Source organism: Necator americanus, chromosome V, assembly GCF_031761385.1.
Source record: "Necator americanus strain Aroian chromosome V, whole genome shotgun sequence".
Lineage (NCBI taxonomy): Eukaryota > Metazoa > Nematoda > Chromadorea > Rhabditida > Ancylostomatidae > Necator > Necator americanus.
In genome coordinates, this window is record NC_087375.1 from 21,032,173 (window position 1) to 21,057,377 (window position 25,205).

General features: G+C 45.4%; 3 protein-coding genes across 5 annotated transcripts; 1 reads left to right on the forward strand and 2 right to left on the reverse strand.

Annotated features, from left to right (window-relative positions):
- Positions 1–25: 25 nt before the first annotated feature.
- Positions 26–13,235, forward strand: RB195_014652 (uncharacterized protein; the record flags this gene model as incomplete). Its single annotated transcript, XM_064205011.1, has 6 exons — positions 26–81; positions 185–262; positions 974–1,102; positions 1,438–1,566; positions 1,679–1,836; positions 13,072–13,235. 6 exons carry the CDS (start codon positions 26–28, stop codon positions 13,233–13,235), a joined length of 714 nt encoding a protein of 237 aa, XP_064060892.1.
- Positions 13,236–14,245: 1,010 nt separating this feature from the next.
- Positions 14,246–17,128, reverse strand: RB195_014653 (uncharacterized protein; the record flags this gene model as incomplete). 2 transcript variants are annotated; one of them, XM_064205013.1, is made up of 5 exons in its annotated part: positions 14,246–14,334; positions 15,444–15,561; positions 15,667–15,789; positions 15,848–16,036; positions 17,105–17,128. In XM_064205013.1, the coding sequence occupies 5 exons, from the start codon at positions 17,126–17,128 to the stop codon at positions 14,246–14,248; spliced, it is 543 nt and encodes a 180-aa protein (XP_064060893.1). The 2 variants fall into 2 exon arrangements, with proteins under 2 accessions (XP_064060893.1, XP_064060894.1); XM_064205012.1 differs by lacking the exon at positions 14,246–14,334 and adding an exon at positions 14,476–14,516.
- A 276-nt stretch (positions 17,129–17,404) lies between these two features.
- RB195_014654 (uncharacterized protein) lies at positions 17,405–24,654 on the reverse strand (the record flags this gene model as incomplete). Of its 2 annotated transcripts, XM_064205015.1 has the most annotated exons (17): positions 17,443–17,490; positions 17,558–17,794; positions 18,596–18,716; positions 18,778–18,897; positions 18,962–19,110; positions 19,167–19,252; positions 19,310–19,490; positions 19,560–19,627; positions 19,694–19,761; positions 20,441–20,535; positions 22,916–23,070; positions 23,123–23,243; positions 23,397–23,489; positions 23,594–23,683; positions 24,227–24,290; positions 24,373–24,452; positions 24,517–24,642. In XM_064205015.1, 17 exons carry the CDS (start codon positions 24,640–24,642, stop codon positions 17,443–17,445), a joined length of 1,902 nt encoding a protein of 633 aa, XP_064060896.1. The 2 variants fall into 2 exon arrangements, with proteins under 2 accessions (XP_064060895.1, XP_064060896.1); XM_064205014.1 differs by having other exon boundaries at positions 17,405–17,794; positions 19,560–19,761; positions 24,517–24,654.
- Positions 24,655–25,205: the final 551 nt, after the last annotated feature.

A 25,205-nucleotide genomic window follows, 5' to 3' on the forward strand; every position in this document is an offset into this window, starting at 1 on the left:
GTTAACAACGAGTAGACGATGACTGATGATAATTGCACTGCTCACAATGTTAGTGGAGTTGTTCCGAGATTTTATAGATAAGTAATAGCAATAACCAAAGGAAGCGGAAGCGTTAGCATGCAAATTCACACTGCAACTTGTCTTAGTGCTAACCTCTATCCGGTTCTCGTTCCTTGGTTTTGAGGTCCTTAGTGGTTGTAGCTGAGTTCGTCGGATCTGCCGATGCACCAGTTGTATTGTTGGAGTACTTGTATGGGCTTCGGTAGTTGACGGTCTCGCCTTATATGCCATGCGGGATATTACTTAGCAACTTTTATTTAGCACCACCTCAAACTTGGGTAATTAAACCATAACATTAACAGTAACTAAGGCAAGAAAAGCGAGCAAATGATTAACTGTAATAAAGGCAAGCAATACATGAAGGCAAGAAGAGCTAGCAAAATTATAAACAACATGAAAAGCAAGAGAAATGGCACAATGAACTTTCTACGGCTATTTATATGGTACATTGAGGGCGGAGTAGACTGTTGTGATGTCCTATACAAGCTAACACAAAGAAGTACTCGGTTGGCCTGTAAACATCTTTGTCCATTGAATCATTTTTTTTGCTACTGCGAGCCTAAGGACTACAAATTCGGCCGCCAGACTGCATCCACTCAAGTTACATTATGAATCATCGACAGCTAGGCATTGCTATAAGACACGAGAAACAACTATTGAGCTAATTAAGTAGTATCACGTTCGTGATAACGCTCGTAGGCATGATGTACACCAATAAACCCATCTTTTAGTGGTGAGATTCAGGCGTCGTCAATTTCGTAGATAATGCTGCCTTCAAGCATTAGTTCTGTCTTGAGACCGTTAAGATACTTGGTATACGGCGGAGTTCGTGTTTAATAAATGAACCTATGCTTTGTACCGCCTCCACATATACACATTTTTTTGAAAGATTTCCTCCAAAAACGTTCTTCAGCTTTTGTCGACACCGCATTCTTCATGACAACTATACGCGAAGCGAGAAATTCTTAGGAAACACACGAATCGCTTTTATTCGACATCCTCTTGATCGTTTTCTAAGCGGTTTCGTCAACAAATGCATTCTGTAAGTTTTCTTTATCCTTTTTTTCTTTTCCTAGATGAATGTAAGAAATATGACATAATCTAAATAAACGGAGGAGCAGGAGATGTCTTCCAACAGGGTTCTTCAGCTCCCTTTTTAAAATCATTCACACAATCATTTCTGATGGACGGAGGCTTCCACGATATTAAAATCAAAGTCACTACCGTATAGTTATACGGATAATTATACGGTAGTGAATCTGATTTTTTTAACAGAAAATAGATGTAAAAATTATTACGGATGTTCAAGAAATTGAACAGATATTTTACTTATATTTTATTCTCTTTGTTCCATAACTTCACAATTCTTAATTCTAGTAAGACTTCAAATGAAGAGGAGGATCACTGTTTCGGCTGTGCCGAAAGTTTAAGCTGTTTTGTGGAAATATTCCGTAGTCAAATCTGGGGAGTGTATTCGAATAAACAAATTGCGATCAACGAGCAGAGGTATTTCATCACAAATCACATGGCACCTCAATCCTGGTACCTTTTGATGGTTATCTCTTATTTATTCTCTTATCTTTTTTAAGAGTTTTTCTTTTAAAAACTGTCTTCTAAGGTCATGCAACTTCAAGGAACATCTACGTGATTATATTTTAATCTATTTCGGAAGTGGAGGTGAGAGTGCAACGAAGGGGGCAGACGATATGTATAGGGTATTCGAGTATGCCGGTGTTCCAGAGCATTTGCGGGATGAAATACGTCGAGAAATATCAGGTAGTTCCTAAAAAAAAACTCATGTTGCTCATTCACTCATATTGTTGTATTCTACGAGATTTGGTCCCCGGTTCCCATTTACAGCAAAGCCACCGCCAGTTACATAATTATTCATGTCAGCCACGCTGCATGGATGTTGTTATCAATGTCGCTCTCCCAGGTATTTACTACGAACATCCAGAAACTCCCATGCTTTATCTCATGAACATTGTAAATCTTACTCCTATTAACAATCATGATAATGTCATGATCATGATATCTACTATATAATAACGGGCTTATTCTGTCACGTGTGTGTGTGTGTGTGTGTGTGTGTGTGTGTGTGTGTGTGTGTGTGTGTGTGTGTGTGTGTGTGTGTGTGTGTGTGTGTGTGTGTGTGTGTGTGTGTGTGTGTGTGTGTGTGTGTGTGTGTGTGTGTGTGTGTGTGTGTGTGTGTGTGTGTGTGTGTGTGTGTGTGTGTGTGTGTGTGTGTGTGTGTGTGTGTGTGTGTGTGTGTGTGTGTGTGTGTGTGTGTGTGTGTGTGTGTGTGTGTGTGTGTGTGTGTGTGTGTGTGTGTGTGTGTGTGTGTGTGTGTGTGTGTGTGTGTGTGTGTGTGTGTGTGTGTGTGTGTGTGTGTGTGTGTGTGTGTGTGTGTGTGTGTGTGTGTGTGTGTGTGTGTGTGTGTGTGTGTGTGTGTGTGTGTGTGTGTGTGTGTGTGTGTGTGTGTGTGTGTGTGTGTGTGTGTGTGTGTGTGTGTGTGTGTGTGTGTGTGTGTGTGTGTGTGTGTGTGTGTGTGTGTGTGTGTGTGTGTGTGTGTGTGTGTGTGTGTGTGTGTGTGTGTGTGTGTGTGTGTGTCAGTCACGAAATTCAAAATGAGGGGTGCGACGGGTCCACCGGCGTCGAGTTAATGCCTCGAAGCTAGGAAGCTATAAAATGAGGTGTGAAGGGGTCCACCGGCGTCGGATACCTATAGAAGGGGTGCAACGGGTCCATCGGCATCGGATACCTATAGAAGGGGGTGCGACGGGTCCCACGACGTCGGATACCAATAGAAGTGGGTGCGACGGGTCCACTGGCGCCGGACATCTATAGAGGGGGAGCTACGGGTCCACCGGCGCCAGATACCAATAGAAGGGGGTGCGACGGCTCCATCGGCGTCAGATACCAATAGAAGGGGGTGCGACGGGTCCACCGGCGACAGATTCCTATAGAAGGGGGTGCGACGGGTCCACCGGCGTCGAGTTAATGCCTCGAAGCTAGGAAGCTATAAAATGAGGTGTGAAGGGGTCCACCGGCGTCGGATACCTATAGAAGGCGGTGCGACGGGTCCATCGGCGTCGGATACCTATAGAAGGGGGTGCGACGGGTCCCACGACGTCGGATACCTATAGAAGGGGGTGCGACGGGTCCAAGACGTCGGATACCTATAGAAGGGGGTGCGACGGGTCCACGACGTCGGATACCTATAGAAGGGGGTGCGACGGGTCCACTGGCGCCGGACATCTATAGAGGGGGGTGCTACGGGTCCACCGGCGTCAGATACCAATAGAAGGGGGTGCGACGGGTCCACCGGCGACAGATTCCTATAGAAGGGGGTGCGACGGGTCCACCGGCGTCAGATTGCTGCGCCGGCGCCAGATGTCCAGAAAAAGGGGTGCGACGGGTCCACCGGCGTCAGATACCTATAGAAGGGGGTGCGACGGGTCCAAGACGTCGGATACCTATAGAAGGGGGTGCGACGGGTCCACAGGCGTCAGATACCTATAGAAGGGGGTGCGACGGGTCCACCGGCGTCAGATACCAATAGAAGGGGGTGCGACGGGTCCACCGGCGACAGATACCTATAGAAGCGGGTGCGACGGGTCCACCGGCGCCAGATACCAATAGAAGGGGGTGCGACGGGTCCACCGGCGACAGATACCTATAGAAGCAGGTGCGACGGGTCCAGTACCATAGAGGGCCGTCCGGCGCCAGATACCTATAGAAGGGGTGCGACGGGTCCACCGGCGACAGATTCCTATAGAAGGGGTGCGACGGGTCCACCGGCGTCAGATAGCTTAGAATGCGCCGGCGCCAGATGTCCAGAAAAGGAGGTGCGACGGGTCCACCGGCGTCAGATACCTATAGAAGGGGGTGCGACGGGTCCACAGGTGTCAGATACCTATAGAAGGGGGTGCGACGGGTCCACCGGCGTCAGATACCAATAGAAGGGGGTGCGACGGGTCCCACGACGTCGGATACCTATAGAAGGGGGTGCGACGGGTCCACCGGCGCCGGACACCTATAGAAGGGGGTGCGACGGGTCCATCGGCGTCGGATACCTATAGAAGGGGGTGCGACGGGTCCACCGGCGCCAGATACCAATAGAAGTGGGTGCGACGGGTCCACTGGCGCCGGACATCTATAGAGGGGGAGCTACGGGTCCACCGGCGCCAGATACCAATAGAAGGGGGTGCGACGGCTCCATCGGCGTCAGATACCAATAGAAGGGGGTGCGACGGGTCCACCGGCGACAGATTCCTATAGAAGGGGGTGCGACGGATCCACCGGCGTCGAGTTAAAGCCTCGAAGCTAGGAAGCTATAAAATGAGGTGTGAAGGGGTCCACCGGCGTCGGATACCTATAGAAGGCGGTGCGACGGGTCCATCGGCGTCGGATACCTATAGAAGGGGGTGCGACGGGTCCCACGACGTCGGATACCTATAGAAGGGGGTGCGACGGGTCCACCGGCGTCGGATACCTATAGAAGGGGGTGCGACGGGTCCACCGGCGTCAGATACCTATAGAAGGGGGTGCGACGGGTCCACCGGTGTCAGATACCTATAGAAGGGGGTGCGACGGGTCCACCGGCGTCAGATACCAATAGAAGGGGGTGCGACGGGTCCACCGGCGACAGATACCTATAGAAGCGGGTGCGACGGGTCCACCGGCGCCAGATACCAATAGAAGGGGGTGCGACGGGTCCACCGGCGACAGATACCTATAGAAGCGGGTGCGACGGGTCCATCGGCGTCGGATACCTATAGAAGGGGGTGCGACGGGTCCCACGACGTCGGATACCTATAGAAGGGGGTGCGACGGGTCCATCGGCGCCGGACATCTATAGAGGGGGGAGCTACGGGTCCACCGGCGCCAGATACCAATAGAAGTGGGTGCGACGGGTCCACTGGCGCCGGACATCTATAGAGGGGGGAGCTACGGGTCCACCGGCGCCAGATACCAATAGAAGGGGGTGCGACGGCTCCATCGGCGTCAGATACCAATAGAAGGGGGCGCGACGGGTCCACCGGCGACAGATTCCTATAGAAGGGGGTGCGACGGGTCCACCGGCGTCGAGTTAAAGCCTCGAAGCCAGGAAGCTATAAAATGAGGTGTGAAGGGGTCCACCGGCGTCGGATACCTATAGAAGGCGGTGCGACGGGTCCATCGGCGTCGGATACCTATAGAAGGGGGTGCGACGGGTCCCACGACGTCGGATACCTATAGAAGGGGGTGCGACGGGTCCCACGACGTCGGATACCTATAGAAGGGGGTGCGACGGGTCCACTGGCGCCGGACATCTATAGAGGGGGGAGCTACGGGTCCACCGGCGCCAGATACCAATAGAAGTGGGTGCGACGGGTCCACTGGCGCCGGACATCTATAGAGGGGGGAGCTACGGGTCCACCGGCGCCAGATACCAATAGAAGGGGGTGCGACGGCTCCATCGGCGTCAGATACCAATAGAAGGGGGTGCGACGGGTCCACCGGCGACAGATTCCTATAGAAGGGGGTGCGACGGATCCACCGGCGTCGAGTTAAAGCCTCGAAGCTAGGAAGCTATAAAATGAGGTGTGAAGGGGTCCACCGGCGTCGGATACCTATAGAAGGCGGTGCGACGGGTCCATCGGCGTCGGATACCTATAGAAGGGGGTGCGACGGGTCCCACGACGTCGGATACCTATAGAAGGGGGTGCGACGGGTCCCACGACGTCGGATACCTATAGAAGGGGGTGCGACGGGTCCAACGACGTCGGATACCTATAGAAGGGGGTGCGACGGGTCCCACGGCGTCGGATACCTATAGAAGGGGGTGCGACGGGTCCAACGGCGTCGGATACCTATAGAAGGGGGGGCCACGCGATCTATAGAAGGGGTGCGACGGGTCCACTGGCGCCGGACATCTATAGAGGGGGGAGCTACGGGTCCACCGGCGTCAGATACCAATAGAAGGGGGTGCGACGGGTCCACCGGCGTCAGATTCCTATAGAAGGGGGTGCGACGGGTCCACCGGCGACAGATTGCTGCGCCGGCGCCAGATGTCCAGAAAAAGAAGTGCGACGGGTCCACCGGCGTCAGATACCTATAGAAGGGGGTGCGACGGGTCCACAGGTGTCAGATACCTATAGAAGGGGGTGCGACGGGTCCACAGGTGTCAGATACCTATAGAAGGGGTGCGACGGGTCCGGCAGGTTATAGAAGGGGTGCGACGGGTCCACCGGCGTCAGATACCATAGAAGGGGTGCGACGGGTCCACCGGCGTCAGATACCAATAGAAGGGGGTGCGACGGGTCCACCGGCGACAGATTCCTATAGAAGGGGGTGCGACGGGTCCACCGGCGACAGATTGCTGCGCCGGCGCCAGATGTCCAGAAAAAGAAGTGCGACGGGTCCACCGGCGTCAGATACCTATAGAAGGGGGTGCGACGGGTCCACAGGTGTCAGATACCTATAGAAGGGGGCGCGACGGGTCCACCGGCGACAGATTCCTATAGAAGGGGGTGCGACGGGTCCACCGGCGTCGAGTTAAAGCCTCGAAGCCAGGAAGCTATAAAATGAGGTGTGAAGGGGTCCACCGGCGTCGGATACCTATAGAAGGCGGTGCGACGGGTCCATCGGCGTCGGATACCTATAGAAGGGGGTGCGACGGGTCCCACGACGTCGGATACCTATAGAAGGGGGTGCGACGGGTCCCACGGCGTCGGATACCTATAGAAGGGGGTGCGACGGGTCCAACGGCGTCGGATACCTATAGAAGGGGGTGCGACGGGTCCACTGGCGCCGGACATCTATAGAGGGGGGAGCTACGGGTCCACCGGCGTCAGATACCAATAGAAGGGGGTGCGACGGGTCCACCGGCGACAGATTCCTATAGAAGGGGGTGCGACGGGTCCACCGGCGACAGATTGCTGCGCCGGCGCCAGATGTCCAGAAAAAGAAGTGCGACGGGTCCACCGGCGTCAGATTCCTATAGAAGGGGGTGCGACGGGTCCACCGGCGACAGATTGCTGCGCCGGCGCCAGATGTCCAGAAAAAGAAGTGCGACGGGTCCACCGGCGTCAGATACCTATAGAAGGGGGTGCGACGGGTCCACAGGTGTCAGATACCTATAGAAGGGGGTGCGACGGGTCCACAGGTGTCAGATACCTATAGAAGGGGGTGCGACGGGTCCACCGGCGTCAGATACCAATAGAAGGGGGTGCGACGGGTCCACCGGCGACAGATTCCTATAGAAGGGGGTGCGACGGGTCCACCGGCGACAGATTGCTGCGCCGGCGCCAGATGTCCAGAAAAAGAAGTGCGACGGGTCCACCGGCGTCAGATACCTATAGAAGGGGGTGCGACGGGTCCACAGGTGTCAGATACCTATAGAAGGGGGTGCGACGGGTCCACAGGTGTCAGATACCTATAGAAGGGGGTGCGACGGGTCCACCGGCGTCAGATACCAATAGAAGGGGGTGCGACGGGTCCACCGGCGACAGATACCTATAGAAGCAGGTGCGACGGGTCCACCGGCGCCAGATACCAATAGAAGGGGGTACGACGGGTCCACCGGCGACAGATACCTATAGAAGCAGGTGCGACGGGTCCAGCGGCGCCAGATACCTGTAGAAGGGGTGCGACGGGTCCACCGGCGACAGATTCCTGTAGAAGGGGGTGCGACGGGTCCACCGGCGTCAGATTGCTGCGCCGGCGCCAGATGTCCAGAAAAAGAAGTGCGACGGGTCCACCGGCGTCAGATACCTATAGAAGGGGGTGCGACGGGTCCACAGGTGTCAGATACCTATAGAAGGGGGTGCGACGGGTCCACCGGCGTCAGATACCAATAGAAGGGGGTGCGACGGGTCCACCGGCGACAGATTCCTATAGAAGGGGGTGCGACGGATCCACCGGCGTCAGATTGCTGCGCCGGCGCCAGATGTCCAGAAAAAGAAGTGCGACGGGTCCACCGGCGTCAGATACCTATAGAAGGGGGTGCGACGGGTCCACAGGTGTCAGATACCTATAGAAGGGGGTGCGACGGGTCCACAGGTGTCAGATACCTATAGAAGGGGGTGCGACGGGTCCACCGGCGTCAGATACCAATAGAAGGGGGTGCGACGGGTCTACCGGCGCCAGATAGCCATAATATGGGGAGCAAAGGGTTCACTGGCGTCGGATTGGTGCGCCGGCACCAGATCCCTATAGAAGGGGGTGCGACAGGTCCACCTGGCGTCGAAATAGTGCGCAATAACTTCGTGTGCATGACGCAAAATATAGATGGTTGCAGCCATTTCATAGCCGTGGCCACTGTATCGCTTTGCTTTACACCCTATATGACTCCTCCGCGTGTCCATCTCCTTCTTCGTTCGCCTCAAGTTGGTAGCATGCCACTCTCAGAAAGTGGAAACACGCATGCAAACGGGTGCTTAAATAGTGGCAAGATGTTTATGTGATCTGACGTGGAACGTTATCTTTATCAGTAGGATGATGTCTTTCACGTAATTTTATCCCGAAACGTCATTCTTTGATAACTGTTTATAGAACAGAGGAGGAAAACCCATATTTCGCGTGATACTTTTAAATTTTGTCTATAATATATTGATAAGGAGTGTTTGAAGCTGAAGGTCGAATGTTCTCAAAATGTAGAACTGACGCGTTTAGGAAGATATGAAATGAAATGTTTCGCCCTTAGTTATAATATAAAAAAGGAAGAAAGATTGTTGGAGATGCACAAGTCCAATTTCGTAGAAAACGGCACTAATATTAATTTTCATTCATCAGTGAAGGCGAGCGAAGCAAACTCCACAGAAAGTCTGAAGTCCGGCTTTAGCCGGACGTTCAGACTGGTATATAATAACGGGCTTATTCTGTCACGTGTGTCTGTCTGTCTGTGTGTCAGTCACGAAATTCAAAAAGGGGGGTGCGACGGGTCCACCGGCGCCAGATACCCAGAGAAGCGGGTGCGACGGGTCCACCGACGTCGCACTGGCGCGCCGGCGCCAGATACCTATAGAAGGGGGGGGGGGGGCGAGGTGTCCCAACGGCGCCAGATTGCTATGATATGGGGTGTGACGGATTCACCGGCGTCGGTGGACCCGGTCATTGGTGCGCAATAACTTAGTGTGCATGACGCAAAAGATAAATGGTTGCAGCCGTTTCATAGTCGTAACCACTTGACGCTTTGCTGTTCACCTTTATGACTACTCCGCGTGCCTATTTCCTTCTTCTTTCGCCTCAAGTTTGTAGCATGCCATTCTCAGGAAGTGGAAACATGCATGCAAACGGCTGCTTAAATAGTAGCAAGATGTTTATGTGATGTGACGTGGAACGTTACCTTTATCAGTAGGATGATGTGTTTCACGTCATTTTATGTTAAAACATCATTTTGTGATAACTATTGGGAGAAATCAGAAGGAATACCCATACTTCGAGTAATGCTTTCAAATTGTATCTATATTATTCTGGCATCGAAGGAGTGTTTGTAGCTGATGGTAAAATATTCTGCAAATGTAGAATTCACGCGTTTAGAAGAAAAAATCTGTAATCTTATGCCTTAAATTATAATATAAAGAAGAGAAGGAAAGCGTTGTTAAAAAAAAAACACAAATCTATTTTTACAGAAGACACCACTACTATTAATTTTCATTGATCAGTGAAAAGGAGAGAAGCTAAAATCACCGAAAGTCTGAAGTCCAGCTTTAGCTGCACATTCAGACTGGTATATAAGAAGGGGGTGCGACGGGTCCACCGGCGCCGGATACCTATAGGAGGGGTGCGACGGGTCCACTGGCGTCGGAATGGCGCGCCGACGGTAAAAAGGCTTGAAATGGGGTGCGACGGGCCGCACAGCGTCGAAATCTTGTGTCGTGGTGTAGAGGCATTGCACAGTAACTTCGTGTGTATGTCAAAAAAAGTAAATAAGACGTCGCAAACGTTTCATAGTCGTATACACTTTCCGCGTTGCCTTTCACCTCTAGGACTCCTCCGTTCTTGAGAAAGTGGAAACACGAATGCTAACTGCTGCTTATATAGTAGCCAACCGTTTACATGATCTGATGTGGAACGCTATCTTTATCAATACAATGATGTCACTCACTTCATTTTGTATGAAACATCATTCTGTGATAACTGTTGGGGAAACAAGAGTAATGATTCCAAGTCGTGTCTATATTACATTGGTATCGAAAGAGTGCTTAAAGTTGTATGTTCTCCAAATGTAGAACTGACGTGTTTACAAAGAAAACTATGAATCTTTAGCCTAAATTTCCTTTAAGAAAAAGAAGAAAACGTTGTTAGAAAAATTAAATTCTGATTTTACAGAAAATGTCACTACCATTGATTTTTGATTAATTGATCAGTGGAGGCCAGCGAAGAGAACACCACAAAAAAGTCTTAGGTCCGGCTTTAGCCGGACATTCAGACTGGTTGTATGTATATATATATATATATATATATATGTATATATATATATATATATATATATGTATATATATATATATACATAATAACGGGCTTATTCTGTCACGTGTGTGTGTATGTGTGTATGTGTGTATGTGTGTATGAGTGTATGTGTGTATGTGTGTATGTGTGTATGTGTGTATGAGTGTATGTGTGTATGTGTGTATGTGTGTATGAGTGTATGAGTGTATGTGTGTATGTATGTATGTGTGTGTATATGTGTGTATGTGTGTATGTGTGTATGTGTGTATGAGTGTATGAGTGTATGTATGTATGTGTGTATGTGTGTATGTGTGTATGTGTGTATGTGTGTATGTATGTGTGTGTATATGTGTGTATGTGTGTATGTGTGTATGTGTGTATGAGTGTATGTGTGTATGTGTGTATGTGTGTATGTGTGTATGAGTGTATGTGTGTATGTGTGTATGTGTGTATGAGTGTATGAGTGTATGTGTGTATGTGTGTATGTGTGTATGTGTGTATGTGTGTATGTATGTGTGTATATGTGTGTATGTGTGTATGTATGTATGTGTATGTGTGTATGTGTGTGTATGTGTGTGTATGTATGTGTGTATGAGTGTATGTGTGTATGTGTGTATGTGTGTATGTGTGTATGTGTGTATGTGTGTATGTGTGTATGTATGTGTGTGTATATGTGTGTATGTGTGTATGTGTGTATGTGTGTATGAGTGTATGTGTGTATGTGTGTATGAGTGTATGAGTGTATGTGTGTATGTGTGTATGTGTGTATGTGTGTATGTATGTGTGTGTATATGTGTGTATGTGTGTATGTGTGTATGTGTGTATGTGTGTATGAGTGTATGTGTGTATGTGTGTATGTGTGTATGTGTGTATGAGTGTATGTGTGTGTGTATGTGTGTATGTGTGTATGTGTGTATGAGTGTATGAGTGTATGTGTGTATGTGTGTATGTGTGTATGTGTGTATGTGTGTATGTATGTGTGTGTATATGTGTGTATGTGTGTATGTGTGTATGTGTGTATGAGTGTATGAGTGTATGTGTGTATGTGTGTATGTGTGTATGTGTGTATGTGTGTATGTATGTGTGTGTATATGTGTGTATGTGTGTATGTATGTATGTGTATGTGTGTATGTGTGTATGTGTGTGTATGTATGTATGTATGTGTGTGTTTGTGTGTGTGTGTGTGTGTGTGTCAGTCACGAAATTCAAAAAGGGGGGTGCGACGGGTCCACCGGCGTCGAGTTGGTGCCTCGACGCTAGAAAGCTATAAAATGAGGTGCGACGGGTGCACCGGCGCCAGTTACCTATAGGAGAGGGTGCGACGGGTCCACCGGCGCCAGTTACCTATAGAAGTGGGTGCGACGGGTCCACCGGCGCCAGATACCTATAGAAGAGGGTGCGACAGGTCCACCGGCGTCGGATTGGTGCGCCGGAGTCAGATAGGTATAAAAGGGGTATGACGGGTCCACCCGGCGTCGGGTTGGCGCGCTGGCGCCAGATAGCTATAACGTGGGATGAGACGGGTCCCGCGGCATCGAAATGCTGCGCAATAACTTCGCGTGCATGTCGCAAAAGATAGATGGTTGCAGCCGTTTCATAGGCGTGGCCACGGGCGCGTTGCTTTTCACCTTTGTGACTCCTCCGCGTGTCTATTTCCTTCTTCGTTTGCCTCAATTTGGTAGCACGCCTTCCTCAGAAAGGGGAATCCCGCATGAAAACAGGATGTTTATGTGATCTGACGTGGAACGTTATCTTTATCAGTAGGATGATGTCTTTCACGTCATTTTATGCCAAAACACCATTCTTTGATAACCGTTTATAGAAAACACGAGAAAAATCCATATTTCGCGAGATACCTTTAAATATTGTCTATAATATATATCGATAGGGAGTGTTTGAAGCTGAAGCTCGAATGTTCTGCAAGTGTAGAACTGACGCGTTTAGAAAGAAGACTATGAAATCTTTCGCATTTAGTTATAATATAAAAAAGGAAGACGGATTGCCGGAGATACACAAGTTCACTTTCATAGAACTAATAACACTAATATTAATTTTCATTGATCAGTGAAGGCGAGCGAAGCAAACACTACAGAAAGTCTGAAGTCCGGCTTTAGTCGGACGCTCAGACTGGTTTATTAATAACATAGCAACCTGGTTAGAGGAGGAGGACAAAACGTGCATGGGACGGAAATCGAACCAAGCCCGCCTTTGTGGCAGGCGAGTATTCTACCACTGAACTACCGATCCCTGGCATTTATACTCAAAATCGTCGACTAGAGGTGCACAAATTTATTTGTTTCTAATAATTCCGCTGCATATTTGACATGTCCTCTCACTTTCTGCAAACGTCATACAGTATTAGCCCCGAAACTGGGAATGGGACGGAAATTCCTCTAATGGTGACAAAATTGTTAGAAGAAACGCAAACGGAACTAACCATCATTCACACAAAACTCTGTCGTGCTTCCTACCTACGACATATTTCGCGTCTATTATTTTATTCCTGTAATACAATTGTGAAATGCTGCATATGTTCCTCTATCCACAACGAATTTCGAATTTCTAGTATTTCAGTGGGCAAATCACATCATTCCACATTTTCGACTGTGCACAGATTAAAAGCCGAACAAGAGCTGTTTTCCAATCAAACTCTTCTAAAAATGGTGACCGAACTGTACTACTATGACTTCGTTATATTTGGACATGCTCTGCCGATAGCGAAACGTATATCCACATGAATAGACACGCTGTGGTAGTTAACATCCAGAAACTGAAAACGGTAGCAGATTAATGAGCAAGAGCCCATGCAAGCCGTCGTTACTTTTGAATAAATCAACCACTATGGCTATGTGTAGCACATTACATCTACATTACATTCAAAATAAATAAATGGATAAAAGTGTAAATTTGACTGAGTAGTACGCCTAGACACGATACACTATATCTGTCTTTCTTTCATATATGGTGTGCCACTTAGTGTAGAAGAAATACGACATTTATGGAAATTAGCCTGCAATACATTTGGTAGAATGAAACAAGAGTTAAAAACGAATTTTACCGTTGAGATTCCAAATCCTACAGCAATTCTATGAATTTTAGTTCTTTCATTTCATTGAAAAATTGCCAAACTTTCACATTTCTTGTTGGAAGTGACAAGAACGAATGGATCTACATGCTTTATTGATCATTTAAGAAGGGACTCACAAAAATCCCGTTCCATGAAATCTTCCAAAGTTTTCACTACTCATAAATATTTTCATCTTCGTTCTTCTTCAACTGTTTGGTATCACTTAGTCAATTACCGAGTATGACCTCAGCAGAGTAGCAGCTGCCGGACAAAATAATGTGAATCTCAACAGCCGATATCGTCGAGAATCCAGACCCATCAATTTACCATTGCTCGAGTTTCTCAGTTGTCCCATCATAGGGTCAGACAACAACAAAGGAATCTTGTAAGTATCCTTCTGAGGATTTAGGCACCTCCTTCAATAGAAAACCGGTCATGTGTAAAGCCAACAGTGTTTCCAAAGCATGAATAAAGTTGTCACAAATTCACAACCTAACACTTTTTTTTATTGAACATTTACTAATTACTTAGTATCATAATTTATTCAGTGACATATATGTAGCGTAAATTATGGTGAGTTCGCATTGCTGACTATATAGGTATATAAACGCTTTCTGTAGAGATTAAGAATAGTTTTAAAAGGAGAATGATGTAATCACAAATTACAAAGGTTTTGCATACTCAATAACTGATCGATGGAAGCGACGCAGCCAGTTCTCCTTTAAAGACGAGCGCCTCGAAGAAATGTATCGTACTACATACACGCACAACTGAATAAACACTATTCTGGTCACGTCACGTAAACACCATTTTCCTAACAAGAAGTATGTACAGCAACAATATAAGTATGGTAAGAATATTTGGCAGAGACTTTTCAAATCACAACAGTCTGGACAACACGTGGATATAGCTTAACCCATTGGTTCACCCTTCACGCACATTTCAGATCTCACTGAAATGAAAAGAAGCAATTATTATTGTTCTAAGTCTGACTCGTCTGATGTTTTTAATTGCAGATTCCGAATGTACTACATCTGTTTAGCGCCCTCTCCAAAGTTTTTTTAGCCCCCTGAAGTGCTACTGAAGTGGCTGAACTGATAGAAATATAACAATCGGAGTAGCATCGTTGGCAGCATTGTCTACAACTGGAACGATCTATTTCCTCATAAATACAATAAAGCGACTAGTCATTGAGTCATTTCACCTTTGCTTCAAGAAGGAAAAACAGGTAATCTCTTCTAACAACCACGGACACAGGCAGTTGTTACTAATCATCACGCTACTAAAAAAAGTTCGAAAACTTTAACCATCAACCCTTTAACCATCAACTTTAACCACCAATTCAAACATCAAGCATTAATCAACAATTTCATTTCTTAATACAAACATACCACATCAATAATTTCGAACCTTTTATGATTTGCCGGTAATGTTAAGATCAGAAAATCTTGTAATGTTAAGAAAATGAATGAAGAAAATGGTAATGTTGGGGTAAGAAATTCTTCATGTAAAAAGCCTGTTAAGAGTTCTCAACAAATAAGATCCCACTATATTCTATCGCATGCAAGATAAGACTTCCTATTATTTTACGTTGCAATATAATGTATCCTAAGATATAGCGTCCCTAAGGCGTAAGATATAATGTAGTTCCAACTAGTACTTATCATAGACAGCGAGATATGTTTTTGCACAGAACAACACCATTTCAAAAATCGAAGGTGCACAAAACAAGTGTTTTGCATGTTAGCAATTTTTCTTTGTGTTAAAAGTTGTTAAGCGGTTTCCAATGAAGATTGAATAATGACTAACATCTCTTATCTAAGTAGTAGCTCAATATAATGTAAGAAATCAAAGCATAAACGACTGCAAAATAACCTACATTCCGGCTCAATTTTAACGATGGCTGACAATGAAGTTGGCTGCGGAGAACATTCACCTGAGATGCTACTACGTTTCGATTCACTTGGTTTTGCAAGGTTTTCACGAAGTCTTGCTACCTGAAACGCATATGCAACTATTTTTGCTGCATATAAAATGGACTCCTCGGCAGAACTACCAACATTTGTTAGCGAGAGAAAGTTGACAGAAAAAGAACTTTGAACCTCTCTTTCTAAGTCGGCCATTTCACTTCTTAGACGTTCACAATCCGCTTTAAGATCAGCACGTTGCTGTTGTTTTTCCTCAATCACTTCAATCGCTCGTCGCAGAATCACAGCACGAGAAGCCTTAAATAAAGGAAACTTGCTGACATTTTGAATTCTGAAAGTCCCCTTTAAAACCTACTCTCTCATTTTGCATGTCAGGAACAACATCTTTGAGACTCGTATACATGTCTTTTATGTTGTCCCTCCGCCTTCGTTCTAGAGCATTGTGCTGAGCGCGAGCATGTCGCTTTGGATCGTCTAGCGCACCATCCAGTATCCCAACCAAACTACTACCTTGCGACGAATGAGGCGACTCAAGATGTTCTTCCTGCAGAGGTAGTCATGGATTTTCCAAGATCTCAAAACGATGACTAATAAACCGGAGATTAATAATATTGATTCATAAATTACTTAGGAGGTACAATTATCTTACCACAGTGACTACATTCTACATTCACAACACTGTCACTACGATAGCATTGAACTCATGGGCATTTCGTTGTCTTTAGGTCCAATATCTTGCAACATACAACGTTTAAAGGCAGCGGATCACGTAATTGACGGCGTGGGCATCTATCTTCGACTAGATAGGTATAGGAGTGTATTTCACGACTATGCGCGTAACGACGCTAAATTAACAGAAAAAGTGGGAAACGGCCTTGATTGCACCAGTGCTTCTACGATGCAACCTGTTACGTGTCACAGGGAGCTCTGTCGTCGTCCAACGTCCACAAACTAATGTAATTCAAATAGGGAGCAGAAGATGCTCCAGCTGCGGGACCGCGGATGGAGCACCTTCTGCTCCCTATTTGAAGAATACCGATTGCAGATTGCCATCGTTCTACAAACCGTCAATAAGTTGCAGCGTTGGGACATCGGTGCAACCGAAGGCCATTTCACATATCATCTTCTGAATTACTAGTGAGGTGATCGCGTTCATGTTCGTGAACTACATCCTTACCTCTAACTATTTTTAGACATCTCAACATCGTCAATTTCGTGATACGCTGCTAATCTCGGGAACTAACCTCTTAAAAGCAGCATAACATGAATCTGACGTGGTGGCGAAATCCGTAGGAAAAGCTAGAGATGAAGTTGTAGATTGCGGGATCATGCGTGATTTCGCTCATGGCGCACGGTGGCGCATCGCAACAGAAATCGTCGTGAAAAATACGTTTTCCATGCTATTTTACGACGGTTAGGAGGAGATGAGAGGAAACAAACCCCGTATCCTGCAATCTAGCAATCCTTCTAGCATAGCTTTTCCTGCCGATTCAGTCACCACGTCAGATAGGTGGTATGCTGCCTTAGACAAGCTAGACAAAAAAATGGCAGAAAAAGAAAATTAATGGCATTTAAAAGGAGTATAATACGACGTCCTTGTAAAAAAACTCACGTCAAAGTCACTGTCGTCATCCATTCAAACCTACAACAGAGCAACTTAGAGACTACAGAGAGCAAAGTAAGGGGATAATTAACGAAATAATAGTTATGATACTTTGAGCGGTTTTAAAACCACTTCAAAACAATCCCGCATATAAAATCTAAATAACAAATGCATTTATTGCAGCAAGTGACTGGATCACAGACATATCAACACGTACATTTATTCCTAAGCACGAGATTAATAATGGAACTGAAAACAGAGATTGAAGTAGTAACGATTTGGCACGTTCATCTGTGTTACCAACGATATCTACAGAAGAGAAACAAGGTAAAGAAGGAATGATGCAATTATGGCGCATGTTTCAAGCGACAGATTTGTTTGACTAGCCATGAAACCTGGAACAACAAGAAGGACAGCTAAAAAGAAATCTTTTATGGAGACAAGGTACTGTGGCAGACGAACAAACGTTGCAGCCCTCGAAAGTATGAAGAAAAACGTAAGCCTAGTGAAGACTTGGGAAGAACCGAGGTTGCTCCACAAGACGTGCAAGCCAGACCCCATGTTCAAGGAGCTGATGTCCATTAGATTCCTAGTGACATGAACCGTTCTATCACGAACCGGTCCAGCCAGTCCGAGAGCCGCAGCAATGCTTCCAGTGGTTATGTTGAGCAGAATGCAAAATGGTCCTGACGATTTGTTCTGCAATATTCCCAAGTTCAGAACACCATTCATGTATAACTCCAGAAAATAATTTTAAAACCACCAAATTATTGAAAATTATTGTCAAAACGTGTTGACGTGTCGTGGAAATTTGCTTTAATTGTTGCCATTTGCATGCTCCACACAAATCTTCTACAAGTTCGGCGTATTTTCTGTCACGACTTTAAAAGTCAGATCAAAAATTATGTGGATTCAATTTCATCGGAACACAAGCAGAAAAAATTGGTAGTGGATAAAGTGTCTGGTGTTAATCAACTCGCTTGGGATGCACCACCACCTTCCTTTCAATTTAGAGGCGTTTTAGATTTATGAATATGTAACTGCCCATGCAGTGACTTGCAGGGGCTAGCTGATGTGTCACGTCGTGTTCTCGTCCTCCCAGACAAGTCTGGTACCAGACTTTGTCGTCCCCAGAAGGATGAAAAGGCTGGTTTTCACGAAAGCGTATTCGAACCTCCGACCAATCGTCCAAACAGCGGAACCACTTACCGACTGCGCTACACCCAATCCTTTGAACGAAGAAAAAAAGGAAAGAAAAGGGAAAAGGAAGGAGAAGAAAAGGAAAGAAAGAAGAAAAATTGGTACGTTGGAATAAAGAAATAGTAATACGTTTGTTGTTCGTTTTGTCAGTCATGTTGCAGGAAAGATTTGGAGCAATCCCAAGTTGCTTAGGTTAGAAAGAAAGAAAAACATCCATTCTAGGAAAAAAAAACATCCATTGAAAAGTGCAGAAATAGGCTACTTAGAAACTTGCAATTACAAGTAATCATTAGAACTTACCAAAGCAATGAGCAAAGCTATACTAGAGTTTGCAATGTGAGTATTAATTGGCAGGAGAACAACAATAAGCAACTTCAACACTTTTTCGTTCAATTTCTGGCACAAAGAAATAGATGAATATCTAAAACAGAAGGTTAGAACATTAAAGTTATTGAAATGACATGTGATCTTGGTCAACCCACATTTTATCTCTAACGTATCTCACTACACTGGCAACAAAATAAGCGCATGAAAGTGAGTAGAAGATAGATACTGCAAGAACGCACTCTAGAATCCAGACGGTATAAGTGAAGCTGAAAAACCTGCAAGAAAGGGAAGTTCAAAATTACAAAATGTTCTGAATATGGAGGAAAGAAATCAACTGACAGTAGAAGGACGATGACTCCATTAACATAATAGCCATCTCGGCTCAATGGACAAATCCATTTGGAACCCAACAACTTCTCCATAACTGTGAAAGTTACAAGCACAGAGAAAGTGAAGTGTAACAACATATTCACATTAGAAATCAACAGCTGTAACGACATTCAATTTTTTTCAATGAAAATATCTGGTTGGCAGAAGTACTTACCAAGTAACATGCATAGAATACGTCGGGTCTCACCGTCATATCAAACTCACAACCAGCTTTTCCCTCCAAAACAATGTGTCCTGCACCTGTAAATAAATAATGGTATTTCAAAAGCAACTCACTGAAGTAACAAAAAAGGTTACTTGTATTCAGCCCATAAGGTAGGTCAACCTTCATGGTTTTAGAACTTCCTTCTGAAGCACCAGAACGCGCCCATGAGTTTGAATAGACAAATAACATCGTCATATCACAAGTTGATGCTAATGATACACTATACACCATATATGGTGATGTAAATTCGAGTTCGAAGAACTTCTTTGAGTTCTGTAAATACATCAACATAGCTTTCGGTGATAATAGCAAAAACAAGCAACGTATTTATCCAAAATCCACCTTCATAGTACCTCTGTACATCCTCGACACCCAGGGGTAGTCAAAAATTCCTATCTTTCCAACATCGGCTAAAGAGTCAACATTACTCATGTTTAAACGACTCTCTTCCTGGAAAAAGTCCTTAATAACTGCACTAGCAGATCGGGGATGAGATTTGGACAGTTCTTCCATGCCATAATTATAGAGGATTCTCGTGGAATGTCTGCAAAACAGAAATTGAAATTAGAAAGAATAATCCGTAGTGGTCACTAGCCTAAAAAGGGACGAGAAGAGAAAAAAACTTGTTACTAGTATTTGGCTCTATGAGCAAGCGTGTGGTAAGTGTAGGAAGTTGAGCCGAAATAAGCCTGGCAGATCAAAAAGAGGATTGATCAAGCATATTTTAAGAACACAAATACTAGCACGCTAGCTCAAATCCAAGCTCTGGTTATGTGTCTCCCAAATGATTCAGTAAAAATGCAGAAAGTAACAGCAGATACGCAATTTCTAGGTAACATCTGTAGTGTAGCTTTATCGACATTCAAACAGTATTCGTGTAATCTCGCACTGAAAACTATACTTTGTCTATTGCAATAGAAAAGAAAAACAATCATATGTTAAAATTGAGTAAGGGCAAAAGCTTCTACTCTAATAAAATTTAAGAAATCTTTAAAATGAGAAGTGAGAAGTAGCCAATAGGAGCCTTTGCACTAAACACTAGCTCTATTTCGACGTTATCAATCGTTTTCCGCGTAAGTGCGTGCGAAACAGCCGTCGTAACATATCGGAAAGTGAAGGTCACGTGAAACTCTCAATTTTCTACTTGTTCCATAAATGACAAGAAATGGATGGCTTAGTCGATTAGCTTCAGTAGCTTTTGATGTAGGTGTATGTAGTTTTACCTGGTTAACTGGTTGCACCATAGAATACATAGATGATCCACTGGGGTATCCACACCTCGAATCGACCACGAAGGTCGGTGAACGGCTTGACGGTTCTGGAATTTGTTCTGTATTGGTGTTTTAAGAATTTAAGTAACAGTTCGACATTAGTTGATCACAACAGTATAATTCGAACGTAGTCGAAGAACCAGCAATACATGCAAAAAAAAAACACCTCTCCGAGTGTCATCTCTGCCATCCGCCGGTACACCATGTCCACTTCCGATTAAAGTTCTTCGTTATAGCATGCAAATGGCCAAAAGTACCATAGCAGTCGTCTAAACAGCTTTCTCTCCGTGCAGTCAAGCTTTTGCATCACCGTCGCTGGCACTGCCCAAGTCTCCGATCCGTACATCATGATAGGGCGATAGGTAGATTCGCAGCTTCACTCCGTTGGCAATGGAGTCGACCACAGTCATTTAGTCAATGAGTTGAATGCCGCTTTACCTTTAGCGCATCTTTGCTGAATATCTCTCTCGTAGCTGCCATCGTTTTTCAGCATACAGTCCAAATAACAGAACTCATCCACGAGTTCCATAGGTTGCCTACCCACCCTGATTCCCGTTGAGGGTTTCGAGGAGACCCACATCTGCTTGCATTTATCAGGACGGAGTCGCAGTCCGTAGGCAGCAGCTAATTTCGATACAAGGTTAACAGCGTGTTGTAACTTCGCGCTGCTAGAAGCGAATATTACTACATCGTCGACGCACTCGAAATCAACCAAGCGACGTGTACAAGGAGCTAAAATGACAACGGCGGGACACGGCTTAAGTGTTCTTCGCATTATGTCATCGACAGCAAAGTTGAACAGAAAGAGTCCCGCCACGGCCCCTTGTCTCACTCCAGTTTCCACTTCGAACGGTGTAGTACATATAGCTAGTGTTCGGACTGCAGCAGTTGTTCTTCTATTCATGTCGTTTATTAGGCGTACGAATTTGAACCCCAAGAATGCGAACTGTAGAGGTTTTAACTGCTGCCCCTGATTAATCGTCGATCGACCAGGGCGAAAGCCGGCTTGCTGTCACGGGTGGTTTCTTCGCAATGTCGGATTAGTCGATCCAGGATGATCCGCTCCAAAACCTTGTACAGGGGAACGGTAAAGAGGGTCCCGGCGGATTCTCCGCGAATGCCTCGGAGACATAATGTGCCCAGTGGATATGCCGGCGGATACGCGAGCATACCTCGAAGAGGTCACGCTCCAGTAGTTCATGAAGACGCAGACAACCGTCTTAGATGTTCTTCTAGCCACAGAGACGCAGAAAACTGCGGAGTTACAAGAAAATATGCAAAGAAGAGTGATATGAGCTGTCGAAATCACCGAATAAGTCAAAGAATAATAGTGTTAGATAGAAGTATATGGCATTTTGTATGGTGTCTTAATAAAGAAAGGGAGTGAGTTTGTCTTTATATCACCTTCAGAAAGTCTAGAAATCTTACCAAATTTGAACTCTTTTCCTTCCTGTAAGTCTCAAGAAGTCAGAGATACAGAAGGTTCCTCTGCCCAGAAATAAATTAGGCTACAAAAAAGCTTGCGAGTTACAGGATAACGATAGTTCTCATTACCGTTACTTTCGAAAGCTGGAATTTTTCGTTTTAACGAAAAATTTTGTGCACATAATTTGAAGCTATTAGGTACATCCTTATCTCATTTTTTACGTGAGGATTTCTCTTGCTTCTGTTGCGATTACTAAATTGAGTGAATTATATCCTAGCCGGTGATGCAGCGTATGATTAGCGGTAGGTAAGCAGAGTCAGCTATTTAGGTGCTAACGAAAGTGAATCTCTTTAGGACACGCACCATCGCTAATTGCTCTGACGAGGCATGACTGGGGCATGCTCGAAATTCCGCCGGGACCCTCTTTACACGCACCCCCTCGTACATTACACGCAGCAATGATATTCCTCGATAATTATTTAGTTCCGTAGCGGATAGCTTCTTTTGGAGAGGAATTACAATAGCGCGTCCTCACGAGTGAGGAATCCTTTGGTCAATCTATGAACGGAAGATCTTCGTCATCTCACGAATCCCAGAAGGAGCAAGAGATTTCAGCATTTCCACGCTAATCCCATCTTCTCCTCCAGACTTGCCATTCTTCACTTTTTGAATACAGACTAGAACTTCCGACTCCATCGGTGGCTCTTCGTTGATCGTGGTGTGTGCCTGTCATTGGACGTGCACGAGTTCAGGGACTGACGGTTGTCTGTTGTTTGTCGGTTCAAGAAAGTGTTAAAATGCTCCCTCCAGATGTGCAAGGTTGCCTCCCGACAGCGACTCAGTTGGCTGTGTTCAGGACAGGCGAACACCTCTTCATCTTGCCGCTATACTGCCTTAACTGTAACGCAACTAAAGTGACCAAATGACTGTGCTTTCGTGTATATCATTTCGTAAACACGCGATTTATTTGAGAGTGTGAACAGAATGATAGTCACACTTACCCCTTTGATAGCCGCCAAATGATCAGGTATTTGAAAGTCTTTCGAGCCGCCGCTGTAGGAGACCAACCCAACGTGTTGCAAGCCGTCGTGGCGCGAATGCCAGGCTTTTTGCATGGAGTCGTAGAACGAATTCATTTCCTCGTCCATTAAAATGGCTAACCAACATCTCTATTATTGATTGCTTAGATCGTGCGATTGAAAACTTACGTGGAGCCGAGATGGGAGATGCTAAAATGATAACAAGTCCCATCTTAGAAATGTCATATCGAGGGTGAGCGGGTAGAGCATATATAACAGTTCCTCCCAAAGAATGACCAATAAGAACTATCTAAAATGCGGAAGCAAACGATATGAACTTCAAAAAATTGCAAAATTCGTTAAAATGTACAGAATGGATGGATAAAAGAAGCAATTTTCCAGAGTGAAAATGAAAGCGTCAAGATTGCATAGTTTAATTTTTAAAAAAGATATCTAACTTTACCTTCCGAGAATACAGCTTTTGTATAGTTGAAATCGCTTTGACGACGAAATTTCGCTGTCGATTTAAAATCGATCCACTGAGAAAAGATAACTCCTGAAAATGTCCCTAAGGAACTAGCTATTCTGAAAACATTACTAATATAGTAACTGAAGATAAGAATCATAAATCATGAATAAACGGCTATATTGTACGAGTACCTCGTTGAAGTCAACAGCATAAAAGTGCATCCGAAAGGGCGCTGATGTCATTTCAGTCTTGTTCATCATAACCGACGCAATTGAGCGCACCTTGGAAAATCAATTATTGGTACACCGTAGGTGAAAACGACAACACAAATTCTGGAGATTCCTCTTCAATTCACCCTCAGGGTAAAATAAATTTTCTATTCTATTTAGAATTAATCTTGGGTAGACGTTATAAATTATGCACATGTTTGAACGCACATAGGTTATGTACGATTTGCTTAGAGGTATGAAATGTTGAAAAGAGAAGAAAGTCACCAGCAACATATAAAAAGCTGAAATGCATATTGTAAGGTGTCGAATAAAGCAGTGTATAGTCGGGTCAAAACGACATGAAACACGGATATTTGCGCAAGCGGTCGCGCTCAAAGCGGAGCGGTGGAGCGTAGAGCTACCGCCACACACCTCTGCAGTTCGCCATGGTCCCACCTCGATTCCAACCGCTGTCTCCACCGCACCGCTTCCGAGCGCTGCCGCTGGCGCGGTCCGTGCTTCATGTCGTTTTGACCCAACTATATAAGTAACCTATACGAAAGTAGGCCTTCGGGAATAATGATACAAGGGAAATCGTTGGAAGGTTAAGCTCACCTGCTTGGCGGTTCCTCCACTCCCAGGAACAAATAGTACAGGAATATGGTCGCGAGAAATTGCCCTGCAAATCTAGCCTATTTTCCTGTAAACCAAGACCCTTCAACCATTCTGGTTGAAGGCAGAAAAGAACTGAATGTTCTCACATTGTCTTTACGTTCACAAACCCTTCCATATATCGATAAAGTCCGTAACTAGGCACAACGTTTCCATCAACATCAACGGGCTGAGAAAATCTCAGTTCTGTTCTCAAAGAAGTTTTTTTTTTCAAGCAAAAAGCTAGAACTTACCACCAAACTTATATATCGCCACATATAGGTCATATGGCAAGTATTTTCTTTATGTAGATCAACATGAACCATAAAAAGAATGCCGGCCAATACAGCAGCAACCACCAAAGAGAAAACATACACCATAGAAAGCATCATTAAAACTAGCTACAGCGTAGGTGATAGTCGTCTACGTCCTAGACCATTTTCTCCTCTGAAATGTTTTCAAAAGTACTAAAAGTAAAGATAAAGATAAAGCAGAGGAACGTTGTATGGCCTCAGAACACCAACGGTTACGTGATGCCTATATCAATCATCAACATGTAAGAGGGTGATCCTGATTGGTTTCATGACATTTGAGGAATGTCACTTTTTCAGCTACTTTTGCACGCAACAAAAAGATTCATGTACATGGGATACAGCAAATGCTTGGGCTAAAATTGTATTTGCAGAAAAATACCTGACATTTGGTGCAACTGCGTGGATAGTTGACCTACGGAGCCCCCCATAGGTGCAAGCGGACTGCGGAGCTGGACGAAGCATTCATCGCCCTACTTCGACATCTACCGCCTACGCAAGTGCAAGTGCAAAGCAGGTCATTTTGAGTCGGAACTACAGATGACATTGCCTGAGATCCCAAAGACGAAATTCATAAAAATTCAAATCCATTTTCGATGAACCGAGATTAAAAGAATATTTGGTCCCTACGT